The sequence below is a fragment of the Capra hircus genome, chromosome 7, assembly GCF_001704415.2.
Source record: "Capra hircus breed San Clemente chromosome 7, ASM170441v1, whole genome shotgun sequence".
In the NCBI taxonomy this organism is placed as follows: Eukaryota; Metazoa; Chordata; class Mammalia; order Artiodactyla; family Bovidae; genus Capra; species Capra hircus.
In genome coordinates this window covers 49,438,274-49,451,491 of record NC_030814.1, presented here as the reverse complement: position 1 = coordinate 49,451,491, position 13,218 = coordinate 49,438,274, and the positions used below count along the sequence as shown (strand labels likewise).

The following is a 13,218-nucleotide window of genomic DNA, read 5'->3' as shown; positions in this document are numbered from 1 at the left end:
AATATTATTGACTGAAGTGTATAGGTGTATAGGCCTATTGTCTATTTATGAGACTTTTATGGTAGAGTTCAATATGTAGTAATATTTGGAGTTTGAATGACTGAATAAATGCATAAATGAATAAAATAAAATTAAATGTCCTGTCTCACGGGAGTTGTTGCTGCATGGGAGTGTGGACCCAATGCTGCCAGTTCTTCTGATTTTAAGGAAGAAGAAAACTGAAAATTGAGACCTTTAGGTGAAATCTCATGATGTGCCCATGTGAGCATCTAATTAAATAAGAATCTAAATGTTATGTGGGCCCAACAAAATACATTTTTGCAAGCCAGATTCAGTGCACAGGGACACCAGTTTGCATTCCCAACCAGCACATTACTTTCCTTGTGCCCAAATTCCCACTTCGTTCTTGTCATCACTGCTGACTCATTCCATCCACTCTGTCCCTTTTGCATGGTTTTGTTCTCAGTCACATCCATTTGCACAGACCAGTTCAGTCAGATGAGAACAGGCTCTTTGGATAATAGGATTTGGGGTGGCATTATTGGAAGTGTGTACAAGGAGAGAGGTTGTTGCTCTATGCTTTTGTGTGTGGGGCACACCCCCTGCTTATTCCTGCTCCATCTTGCCCCAGCCCACACAGAAAGATAACAGCACAGTGAGTGAGATGGGGAAGGCCTTCAGGGAAAGAATGGAGGGGCCTTGAGAGAGAGAAACCAGAAGCCCCCAACAGACACATCTGGCTTTGCAGAGAAGAACAGATACTTAAAAGCATTAAGGCTGCATTGCCCTGAATGCAGGATTTACATGACAGATATAGTGTTGACATGAAATCCCATAGCAAGAAACTGACTCTCTCTTTTAATCCTCAAAGTCCAGGAAAAGCCTCTATTGCTGGCATGTAAGTAAACCAGCAGAACCAGTCTCAGGCTGGAAGCCTTCAGCTGGCCATGACACCCAAACAGAATTTAATAGCATTGTTTTTATAGCAGTTATTTTTAACATGCTTATTTATGGCAATTATTACTGGCTTTTCCTTTATGGAAGTATCATAAGGTTGGGTTTTTTGGTTTTTTTTTTTTTGGCCATGCCACGCAGCTTGTGGGATCTTAGTTTCCTGACCAAGGACTGAACCCAGGCCCTCGGCAGTGAAAGCACGGACTCCTAACCACTAGACTGCCAGGGAATTCCCCATAAGGTGTTTTTTGTTGTTGTTTTTGGTTTGTTTTAATGCACTGATTTAAATAGGGATGCTAGGTTGATTTAAGGAAAAGTATTATTAGAACATGAGGAGCAGACATGGCAGAAAAAAAATTCATAAAGGTGATAAGTGTGTGAATTGGAGGCAACACTGGAATAGGGAGAAAGATGTGGGCTTAGAGAAAGAAGATTCTAATCACCTGAGTTGTGCAAGGATAGATTAGCTGTGTGCAGACACTTGGAGGGTGTGCAGACAGCCTGGGCAACCTTTTCCAGGATATCATGAAGGGGCTTTCAGGTGTGAGATGGTCTCAGTGGGCTGTAATTGGCTCTCCTTTGACCCCCATCTAGGCTTTCCTCCGCTTCCGGCCCCAGGACTACAATCTGGAAATCCCCGGGGGGCCTGTGGTACAGTACTGTTACCTGGCAAGAGACCTGCAGCTCCAGGCCTTCCCAGAGTTTGTGAGTGGAACTTCTCCCTTCTTTTTTCCAGGCAGGTGGCAGAGTCTATAAGAATAATATTTAGAAGTGAGGCCCTTTCCTCAATGGTTACATCCATAACTGTCCTGGGTAGTCAGCAGGGTGGAGATTATTATTAGTGCCTTTTCCTGATAAAAATAGGGCCAGCTAATGTTTAGTTGAGCCATGTTATCTGCCTGGCACTGTGCTAAAGTCTTTACATTCTTTACTCATTTAATCCTCACAACATAGCTTACAGGGTAAATACTGTTAATAACTCCATTCTGGAGATGAGGCTCAGAGAGGGTGACTTCCCAGGTTATTTAGATGATCAATGGCAAGCTAGGATCTTAGCCCCAAGGACTATGGTTTTGATCACCATCCTATACAAAATTTTTTCAACATCTCTGCATAGTAACCATATTAAGAAATGACATATGTTGAATACTTATTCTTTGCACTCTGCTAAGCTTGTTGCATGCATTGTCCCCATTTCTCAGATGGGTACCTTGAGGCCCTGAAAGGTTAAATATCGTGCTAGAGGTCACAGCTGTTCAGTAAGAGTGGCACTGGAGCCTCTCTCCAAAGCTCCTTCTTCCTGTGGCCACCCTTTGCCACTTCTTTCTTCAACTCCCAAGCTCACCTCTCCCCACAGAAGCAGCAACTGGAAGCGCAGGTGTGGCAGCCATTGTGCAGCCTGGCCAAAGCCTTGGCAGGCCCTCAGAACCTGATCAAGAAGCGTCTGGACAAATTACTGGACTTTGAGAGGGTGGAAGAGAAGCTGTTGGAGGTGGGCAGCATGACCTACGAGGAGGAGGCAGCGCGGCACACGTACCAGGCACTCAACTCCCTGCTAGTGGCTGAACTCCCACAGTTTAACCAGCTGGCCATGCGGTGGCTCAGCCAGATTCTATGCGCATTTGTGACTCTCCAGAGGGACCTTGCAAAGCAAGTGCTGCAGAGGGCAGAGGACAGCTTGGCCCAGGTAAGGCCTCTGGCACTGGGGTGAGTCTGGTAAATTGGATGGGCTTCCTCAGCCCTTCAGCGGGTTGTTTAAAGGGGCCGAGGTGGAGTGAAGTTGGGCCTCCCAAACAGGCTACCAGGTGCTCAGGAGGAGGCCATGGGGACCTTCTGGATCTCTCGCATGCCTGTTCTACCTCCTTTAATAGAGTCAGACCGTGGAAGCAAGGGTAGTATAGAACTGGCCACTTGCAGGCTCTGGGACTCAGAAACACAGGAGGCTCGCCTGGGAAAATAAGAGGCCTTAGGGCCATTGCCTGGAGTGTATTAGAAACAGGTGACAAGAGACAGGGCCCTTTCTATATTAGTCAGGAGTAAATGCTTCAAGCTGGTGTTCCTGCCCCTGCTACTACTTGTAGCAGCTGCCTCCCTGTGAGCCTTTACTGTGCACTGCGTTTGAAACACTTTCCATATATTGTCTCACTTAATCCTCACTATAACCCCACAGAGTAGGTATTGTTATTATTCTCATTTCAAAAGGAAGCCGGGATCACAGATGTTAAGCAGCTTGCCCAAGCCGTATAGCTCATGGCTAAATTTAAATCCTGGCAGGTGAACTCTAGAGCTTGAACCACAATGCCCGACAGCCTGTTAAAAACAGCCATCTGCTGAAAGCATAAATAGGGCACAGAGAGGCTTAAACACATTTCCAAGTGTAAACTTTGATTTTAGAATTTTGAAGATGGGTTGGTATAGGAAAGAACACTCAACTGTTCTTCAGTCTCTCTCTGATATCAACATCAGAGCTAAGTGGCCTGTGGGTCTAAGCTCTGCAGAAATGTCAGTGTTGCTTGTTCCACATGGTGCTTCCTGTGCCTCATGTGCCTCAGCTCAGCTTTCTCCATCCAGTTTATTGCATAAAAATCCCATTGGAATTTTCCACCTCCCACCCTTATCACTGTGTGATACCACTTTGACTGTGTGGATCACAACAAACTGTGGAAAATTCTTAAAGAGATGGGAATACCAGACCACCTTACCTGCCTCCTGAGAAATCTGTCAAGAAGCAACAACAGTTCAAGTCGAACATGGAACAATGGACTGGTTCCAAATTGGGAAAGGAGTATGTAAAGGCTATATATTGTCAGCCTGCTTATTTAACTTATATGCAGAATACATCATGTGAAATGCTGGACTGGATAAAGCACAAGCTGGAATCAAGACTGCCAGGAGAAATATCAATAACCTCAGATATGCAGATGACACCACCCTTATGGCAGAAAGTGAAGAGGAACTGAGGAGCCTTTTGATGAAAGGGAAAGAGGAGAGTGAAAAAGTTGGCTTAAAACTCAACATTCAGAAAACTAAGATCATGGCATCATTGTTCCATCACTTCATGGCAAATAGATGGGGAAACAATGGAAACAGGGACAGACTTTATTTTCTTGGGCTCCAAAATCAGTGCAGATGGTGACTGCAGCCATTAATTAAAAGATGAAATTAAAAGATGCTTGCTCCTTGGAAGAAAAACTATGACCAACATAGACAGCATATTAAAAAGCAGAGACATTACTTTGCCGACAAAGGTCTGTCTAGTGAAGGCTATGGTTTTTCCAGTAGTCATGTATGGATGTGAGAGTTGGACTATAAAGAAAGCTGAGTGCCCAAGAATTGATGCTTTTGAACTGTGGTGTGGGAGAAGGCTCTTGAGAGTCCCTTGGACTGCAAAGAGATCGAACCAGTCCATCCTAAAGGAAATCAACCCTGAATATTTGTTGGAAGGACTGATGCTGAAGCTGAAACTCCAATACTTTGGCCACCTGATGCAAAGAACTGACTCACTGGAAAAGACCCTGATGCTGGGAAAGATTGCAAGTAGCAGGAGAAGGGGATGACAGAGGATGAGATGGTTGGATGGCATCACCGACTCAATGGACAGTTTGAGCAAGCTCCATGGGTTGGTGATGGACAGGGAATCCTCGCGTGCTGCAGTCCATGGGGTCACAAAGAGTCGGACATGACTGAGCAACTGAGCTGAACTGAACTGAACTCTTACCACTACCTTCCCAGCCCATAGTCTCACTCTGCAGCTGTAGCCTCCCACCACTTCTGAGTATGATCACAGCCACTTTGCACAGACTCCTTCTTCAGCCTGGAATGTCCTTCCCCGACTCCCCCATACTTTTCACAGTGCCTGACACAGTGACCTCCACAAATAAGGGACAAATGAATCTCTCCATGAAGCTCTCAGAATCCCCTTTCTCCAGTGGGGAGAACCTATCTCCCCATCCTCTGTACTCCAGCAGCCCTTGGGATGTGCTTCTCCTAAGCGCTTATCAGAGCCTGCATCCTGCTGGGGTGATGGATGGAGCTGTTTCTCCTCATTAAGCTTCTCTTCTTTTTGGCCCTCACAGCATTTAGTACAGAGTTCTGTCCTCAGACAGAATGTTTTTGAATTAAGCCCAAACCATCTGCAAAAAGAAGCTTTTCTCTTTCCTGAAGGCAGAGGGTAAATCTGATCAGATAATCTTCTCATTCTCTTCTCACCTTCTAGTCTCTTCTATCTAGGGCAGCCAGACCCTCTTGTGTTTACACTGGGCTATGCAGGGCTGGGGAGTATTCTAGGATACGTAGTGGGGAGGTCAACTTCATAAGAGCAGAAAGAAGGCATTCCTTTTTTTCTTTTTTTGACTGTGCTATGTGGCATTGGGTTCCCCAACCAGAGATTGAACTTGTGTCCCCTGTATTGGGAGCACTGAGTCTTAACCACTGGACCACCACCATGGAAGTCCCAGGAAGACGGCATTTCTTGATTGATCTTGTAATATAGAATCTTAGGGCCTGTTAATGATTGAATACAGCTTCCTGTCTGTGTCCCATGTCCCATTCTTCTGGACAGTCTTCTGGAACCTGGGAAAGGCTCACATGGTAGAACCTCAATCTCTCTGCATCCTGGGGGCAGAGGAGAGGCCCTGGTGGTTTTGGTGACCAGCAAGAGCACATGTCTCTGTTAGCTGTGGGGCCTCAGTCACTTCTAGACAGTCTGATGAAAATGCAGGAGTTGCCCAGCAGGACCACATTCCCAGGATGAAGCATCATTCAGAACTCCTTGGGCTCCAAACCAGCTTAGGCATAAAGAACATATTATACAATTGTGTAACTGAGAGAGACAACAGTGTTGTTGAGGCTCTGGCTTTCACTGCATCTCCTGGCTGTTTCCCTCTCTGGGCTGACTTTATTGTCAAGCAGGCATTTTCTGCAAGGTGGGAGAGAGTGGCTCTCAAGTGTTTACCTTAACATCTCAGGATCTAAAAGAAGAATCAGCCTGTCATTCTCAGCCTTCATGTACTAAATCTGATGGGAAGATTCCAGATTCCGATTGGCCTTGCTCTAGTCCATTGTCCACTCCTTGACCAATCATGGTAGATAAGAAAAGGGATGTTGTGACTGCTAGTCTTGTGGCCAGGCACCAGGAGGGACAATACTCCTGGACCCCCACAGAGGGATGCTTTCTTAAAGGAAGGTGGGGCAGTACCCAGGCCAAACCAATACAAAGACATAAAGGCCCATCCTAACACAGCTGGGGCTGGAGTGTGGCTGTCAGGTCTCCTCTCTGCCAAGGAGGGCTCTGATGACAGTGTCTGTGCCCCTTAGCTCCCCCACCACCACCTGTCTGAGCCGGCCTTCAGGAAGCTGGTGGAGGATGCACTAGGCCAGACCAGTCACCAGCTTCGCGCCTTTCAAGAGAACTTTGAAAAAGTGCTACCACCTCCCACCACACAAGTAAGTGTCCCTCCTTCTCCCTCAAAGACTATCCAGTCCTTCACCTGCCAGTGGGGTGAAGTCAGCCCCCCGTTTCCTTCCCCTTTTGTCTTCCCAGTTGTTCCCTGTTACCCCAGAAACATGTTGCCTTTCCCTCTCTTTTCTGTGACCTGGGGGTGGCGGTGGGGTGGAAATCTCTCTCTCTCTCTCTCTCTCACACACACACACACATTCTCTTCATGGTTGATAAGTATAAAAGCAAGTTAAGAAGATAACCTAAACATTTTGCTCTTAATGACATCACAATAGACAAGTGGCATTAACACCCTGAAACCTGCAACTTCTTCAGATTTTTCAGCAAAATTAACCTTGTTTCCTCATCACTTTCCCATAGAACTTGCTTCAGATATGAGTATTCAGGACAAATAAAATGTTTGAACTAGAAGTAATTCAGATTTTCTTTTTGCTATGTAATTTTTAATTGCAAAAGACAAGTGTTTCAGCTGCATTGCGGTTGACAGAACTTTGGCTAGCCAAAAGCTTTTTTGGGGGGTAAAATGGTTTTCCTCCAAAATATAAGGAAAGGGTAACTTGTAGTCCACTTGAAGAATTCTTCAAGAATATATAAAATAATGGAGTAGGATGGGTGGGGTGGGAGGGAGACGCAAGAGAGAGGGCATATATGTATACTTACAGCTGATACACATTGTTGTATGGCAAAAATCCACACAATATTATCAAGCAATTATCTTCCAATTAAACAAAAGACAAAACCATAAAAAAGAATAAAATCAGCCTAATAATTTTGAAAAGATATATAAACTTAAAAAAAAATTTAAAAGAATATATAAAATATTATGCATGTTTTAGTAACTGATGTAGCTGAAGGGCAAAGGTGCTCTCAGTATGATGAAACCTGGGTTTGAGAAAACTGAAACTATATTCAGTCAAATGTGAGATGTGAAGTGAGCGTCAGGAGACAGGTCCAAGGTTCCCCCAAAGGGAGAAGGAGGCCCAAGAGACATGAGAGAACATTAAAGGAGCCCAGAAGAACTGGGCAGAGACAGGTGGCCTTTGCACTTGACCAGAATGTAGAGGACATCAAAGAGCCTCAGAGGGGTATGTGCACTTCAGGTGGGGTGGCCTCCTCCTGGGAGTGAGCTGTCCCCACTTCATTGCCCACCCTGAGACGCCCAGCAGAGGACTCACTGGGGCTGTTACATGGGCTCTGCGACCCAAGGGAAGGAAGGGTGAAGGAAATCAAGAACAGAGCGGCCACTCAGATGAGCCATGGAAACGTCTTTTTCTACTTAAGACAAAACAACATTTTTTCTTATTGGAAAATCAAGCCATGGTGATTGCAGGAAAAAGAAGAGACGATACATAAAAATAGAAAGAAATGGGAACATCATAGTCCTGGTGTGTTGCAAATTGGTAGGAAGAGAAGGGACTGCCATGACTCCAGCCCCACCCCCAGCTTCCCCATCTCTCCTCTCACGTACCCCTGCAAGACACACACAGATACATAGACACACACCTTCCTATAAATTCCTGACTTATTTGGCTACAAGTACATATCCCAGAGGAATGGGGTCACCCCCCAGGACATGAGAGTACCAGTGTGATCTTTGCAGGCCTCCCCAGTGCCTCCAGGGAGTGCTGCTGTTCTTCACACAGGGAGGGGCAGAGACTTGAGAAAGAAGACAAACCTTTGTTACCCTATACTTGCGTTAACACCACCATTCTGAAAAAGAGCTACTATGTCTCTACACTTTTGTTTGAGGGACTGTTTAGAAACCTGGGATTCTCCTGGTTCTTGATCCTGATTCAGGAACCTGTTGGAAGTAAGGGAGATGGCAGAGTCCATGCCTGAAGGGCATCTCTGCCTACCTCCCTACACCTAGCACCTCTCCATCTGGAAATAGCCGTATAGAATATAGTGAATATATGTCCATCCATATATATCTATGGAGAGAATATATAATAAATCTATATTCAATATTTTTAGTTTCTTTGTTTTACAAAAGGGGACAACCTCCTGAGTCCCTTCTTGTTAATACTTTAGTTGGAAGCAGTGAATGAAAAAACAAAGACAGTGCCAAATTTCTAGATGCTCTGAAAGTGCACTGAATCATTCTCCTTAGCTAGATGTCAATTTCCATTAAGGAAAAACTCTGTTGTCACTCACAAGGCTTACCATACCTTGTAAATGGGAGGGGGCTCAATAAAGGCTTGTGGACTCAAAACCCATAGAACAAAACACTGAATTTCCTTTGTTCACCCGTGTGTGAGGGGTCTACGTGTGTCAGCCCTGTGCTGGCTATTTAAGATCCCAGGTGAGTAAGGGGTGATGCTGACATGACACTCGTAGTCTTGCTCATTGGTGCTGGAAGATGTGTGTAAGGCATTTTCCTGTGGGGCAGTTTAGCTTAATACTATGGTCAGAATTAAGGGCCCAGTCCTGGAGTTCTGTAACTGGGAGATTCAGAAACTGACTTAGGATGTTAGAAATCCCAAGAAATTTACACCAGAGAAGGATTTTAGAAGCTTCTTCTAAAATGCCTTTCTTCTGAATTCATTTCTTGTGAAATGCCTTTGGATACGAAGAGCATGTGTTTCTCATCTGATCCATCCATTTGTTATTGAGGAGGCTGTTGCCCTGACTGGGATGGGTCTATGGGGAGCAGAGGTGGACTTGGCCCAGGATTCCTGGCTGTCCGCATGTCGGCCAGCACTGGTGTTAGCTTTAACCCTCCAGCTCCAGCACTGGTGTCTGTCTCTCTCCCTCTCCCAGCCACTCCTTCCAGGGGCTGAACGCCAGGTGCAGGCACTCCTGAGCAGGTATGGCCCGGGAAAGCTGTACCAGGTGACCAGCAACATCAGCGGGGCTGGGACTCTGGACCTGACCCTGCCGCGGGGCCACATCGTAGCCCTCCTTCAAAACAAGGACACCAAAGGCAACAGCAGCCGATGGCTGGTGGACACTGGAGGTACGTGGGACTTCAGGGGGCACTTCCCCGCCCTTTGGGAAAACCACCCAATGAGAGCCAGTGGGGAGACACGGGTGCTCTTGTGGGTGGGGTCTGGCTATGCAGATCCAGGATGGGAATGAACACAGGTGAACATGGAGGGCTTGGGGATATAGTCAGCTTAGTGTGGTGTATGAGATGCCAAAAAGAGAAGTTGTCTTATGTTGCAACATCCGTATCAAGCACCTACTATGTGTAAGGAAGGCAAGGACTCGCGAGGACTCTGCCTTGGGGACCTCACAAGTCACTGGTGTAGACGCAGTTCTGTGGATCACCTTGAAGAATGGCAATACATGGAGAAGGAACACTTGGATCCCAACTGTGGGGACAGAAGTCTGACATCAAGAATGAAGTTGATGTTATCCTGCTCCCTCTGCTCTGGTCACGTCCCTGGGTGTGCTGCTCAGACATGGGGGTTCCAGGAGGCAGCAGGGCAGGAAGCAAGGGGCACCATGAACCCAGGACGAGATGCCCCAGCATCTCCAGTGTCTTCCACAGAGGGGCATGCGATCCACAGATGACGGTTACACAGGACTTTTGGGAGGGGATCTGCAGACAGTTTTTCCCCACTTCAGATACTTTATTTTAATTCAGTATTTTAATGTATATTAGAAAAAATATAATTAGTAAACCCATGATTTTATTCATTGTTATCAATGTATAGTACAACACTGTTTTAAAAAGTGAGTTTATTAAAAAATTAAGATGGTACAGATCTGGCAAAAATCATAAAAGGGGAAACTCTGGACTCAAGTTGAAAAACTTGAGCTGAATGAAGATTAAAACAAGGCCCCTGGAGTCAAGAAGGCCAGGTTTGGATCCCAACTCAGCACTTTACTAACTGCATGATCCCAGAGGAGTTATGGAGCCTCTCTGAGCCCCGTTGATTCAGCAGTAAAATGAAAATAACAATACTGACCTTGAGAGCTGATGTAAAGACTAGGTGGTCCAGTGCGGTTCAGCACGAGGCAAGCTCTCAGAAGGTGACGGCCATTCACAGTAACTGCAGCCTGAACACCCCTGGGGTAGCTGTTACAAGAAGGGACTGGGGGCACTTGGAGAAGGGAAAGGCAATTTCTGCCTCCTGGGAAGACAGTCCTGCAGGGAGGAGTAGCCTTGCTTGGACAGGGGACCAGAGGTGCCAGCACCAGGAAAACAGTTTTCATTCCAGTCCAAGGAAGAACTTTTTGTCTCTCCAGAGCTGTTCCAAATGAACTGGGTTGCCTCGGTGGGGAATGGGCTCCCTGTCACTGGGGTAAATAAGCGGAAGCTAGAAAGAGTGCACGCAGGGTAGGGCGAGTGGTTTTGTGAGGTTCTGAGATGACTTTTCAAGGTCCACTGTAGTGCTGAGAAGCTGTATTGGACGCAGTCACATTCATGAATGGCGGTGACTTCCTCTACCACTGAAAAGGGTGATCCACAGCCAGATAACGTTCTGTATGTCCTGCAGGACATCGAGGGTACGTGCCAGCTGGAAAACTGGAGGTGTACCATGTGGTCCCCAGTGAGGAGGAGCTCAGAGGGCAGGCGAGGCCTCACAAAGACTCCCAACATCAGACACCAGAGCCCACCTTGGCCCCGGTCCCCTCTGTCCCAACTGTGACCCAGGTGAGCCTAGAAGAGGGGTGGGGGCCATCTGGAGTGGGGTTTTGATTTTCATCCGGTCAGGAGGAGTTACTACCCTGTGGAGGGGCCAGGGCCTTGGTCAGTGGCCACACCAGTTTCCGTGTACCTGGAGAAAGCAGACTCTTGTCCCTGCCATGTCAAGAGCAGAGAGCTAATCCTTTACTCTCCAGTAAGCACAGCAAGTGGGATTATTTCATGCATTCATTCAGTCATGCATTAATTATTCAGTATACGCCAGGCATTGTGTTAGATGAGAGATACAGTGATGAGCAGAGGTCAACCTTGGCCCTTGCCTTCCTCAAATTTATAATCTAGGAGGTGGGGGAAACAGTGATTAATAAAATAATTATATAAATGATCTTAAAGTTCTATTAGTGATAGGAGCCAGAGCCTTAAGTGAGGGAGAGGATTAGGGAAGGTTTTTCTGAAAAGAATCATGCTTTTGCTCAGATTTGAAGGATGAATAGGAAGTAATTGGATAAAGGGGTGTGAATGGGAAGAGCTTCCCTGAAAACATGCCCAGCAAATGCAAAGGCCCAGGGCTGGGGAGGACACGGTCAGTAAGGAACTGAGGGGAGCCAGCAAGGTAGAGGCAGTGAGGTGGTGTTGAAGAGGTGAGGTGGGGCCAGCCATTGGGGCCTGTGGCCTTGGCAAGGGTGTCAGTCTTTCTCATAAAAAGCCATGGGAAACTTGTACATGCATGTTCATTGCAGCATTATTCATATCAGCCCCTAAGTGGAAACAACCTATGTCTATCAACTGATGAAAGAATAAACAAAGTCTGGCATATCCATGCAATTTCAAATATTATTCAGCCAAGAGAAAGTATGACGTTCTGACACATGCTACCACACGTAGCTCGATACAGAAGACCATGTAACATGTGATTCTCTATTCAGAATGTGTAGGATAGACAGTTACATTGGGACAGAAAGTAGACCAGTGGTTGTCAGGGGCTCGGGGCAAGGGGAGTAGGGTCTCTTTTTGGGATGATGAAGATGTTCTGGAATTAGATAGTGATGGTGATGGCACAACTTTGAGAACATACTAAAAACTACTGAATTGTACACTTTGAAACGGTGGAGTATATGTATGTGAATTATATCTCAAAGCAAAAAGTGATGGGAAGGCTTTGCAGAGCCAAATCCTAGGGGGAAGGTCAGTGGAGTGGCTATGAGGGTTGATTGAGGTAGTTAGCCGCTGGCACATGGGAGCGTCAGTAAATGGAGGCAGCACGCACGGTTATGGAGGAGGAACTTCACAGGTGATGAATGAGCAGCAGAAAGGACCCAGGCCCAGGGGCAGGGGCACAGAGTCTTGCAGTGAATAGCCGGGGAGCCTGGAGTGGGCTGAGGGAGGGCTGCATAGAAGCCCATGGAAGCTGTGATGTACAGCTCTGGCACGTTTTGAGAAGGTTCTCAGGCCAGTGCCAGGAGAATTAGCTAGAAGTGCTACACCGGGGCTGCCTCCAGCTGGACACACCCACCCATTGGCAAAAGACCCACAAGGGAGGCTGGCCACCCAACTCAACACCATGGCCAGCCAATGTGGATGGTGTCCCCAGAACCCCCACCTAGGGGCTCATATGGAGAGCTCAGCTGCCCATCAGCCCAGAGACATGAGCTGCTTCCTCTTTGTTTGTGGGTCTGCTCAGTGGGACTCACATGGGGTCATTCCAGTCCCTCGTTGCCTCTGACTGTTCCTGGCCCATAGTAATAAAAGTCATGGTAGGGGCTCCCCTAGTGGCTCAGTGGTAAAGAATCCACCTGCCAATGCAGGGGACACGGGTCTGACCCCTGATCTGGGAAGATGCCACATGCCATGAGGTAACTGAGCCCATGCACCACAACCGTTGGGCCTGTGCTCTGGAGCTTGGGCACCACAACCACTGAAGCCTGCACATCCTAGAGCCGGTGCCCTGCAACAAGAGAGGCCACCTCCATGAGAAGTCCACACCCCACAACTAGAGGAGCAGAGCAACTAGAGAAAGCCACAGCAACAAAGACCCAGTGCAGCCAAAAAAAAAGTCATGGTAGAAACAACCGAAGCAGGGAATTCCCTGGTCATCCAGTAGTTAGAACTCGGCACTTTCACTCATGAGGCCTGGCTTCCATCTCTCGTCAGGGAACTGAGATCCCTCAAGCTGCATGGAATGGCCAAAATAATAATAATAATAGTTGTTGTG

General features: G+C 46.9%; 1 protein-coding gene across 1 annotated transcript in view; it reads left to right on the top strand.

Annotated features, from left to right (window-relative positions):
- The window catches only part of ARHGEF37 (Rho guanine nucleotide exchange factor 37), a 58,815-nt gene that overhangs the window by 41,774 nt on the left and 3,823 nt on the right, over positions 1–13,218 (top strand). Inside the window, exons 8-12 of the mRNA XM_005683157.3 lie at positions 1,549–1,659; positions 2,312–2,641; positions 6,271–6,399; positions 9,173–9,368; positions 10,858–11,015. Coding sequence (XP_005683214.2) covers positions 1,549–1,659; positions 2,312–2,641; positions 6,271–6,399; positions 9,173–9,368; positions 10,858–11,015 — 924 coding nt within the window. The remainder of the gene's footprint in view (positions 1–1,548; positions 1,660–2,311; positions 2,642–6,270; positions 6,400–9,172; positions 9,369–10,857; positions 11,016–13,218) is intronic.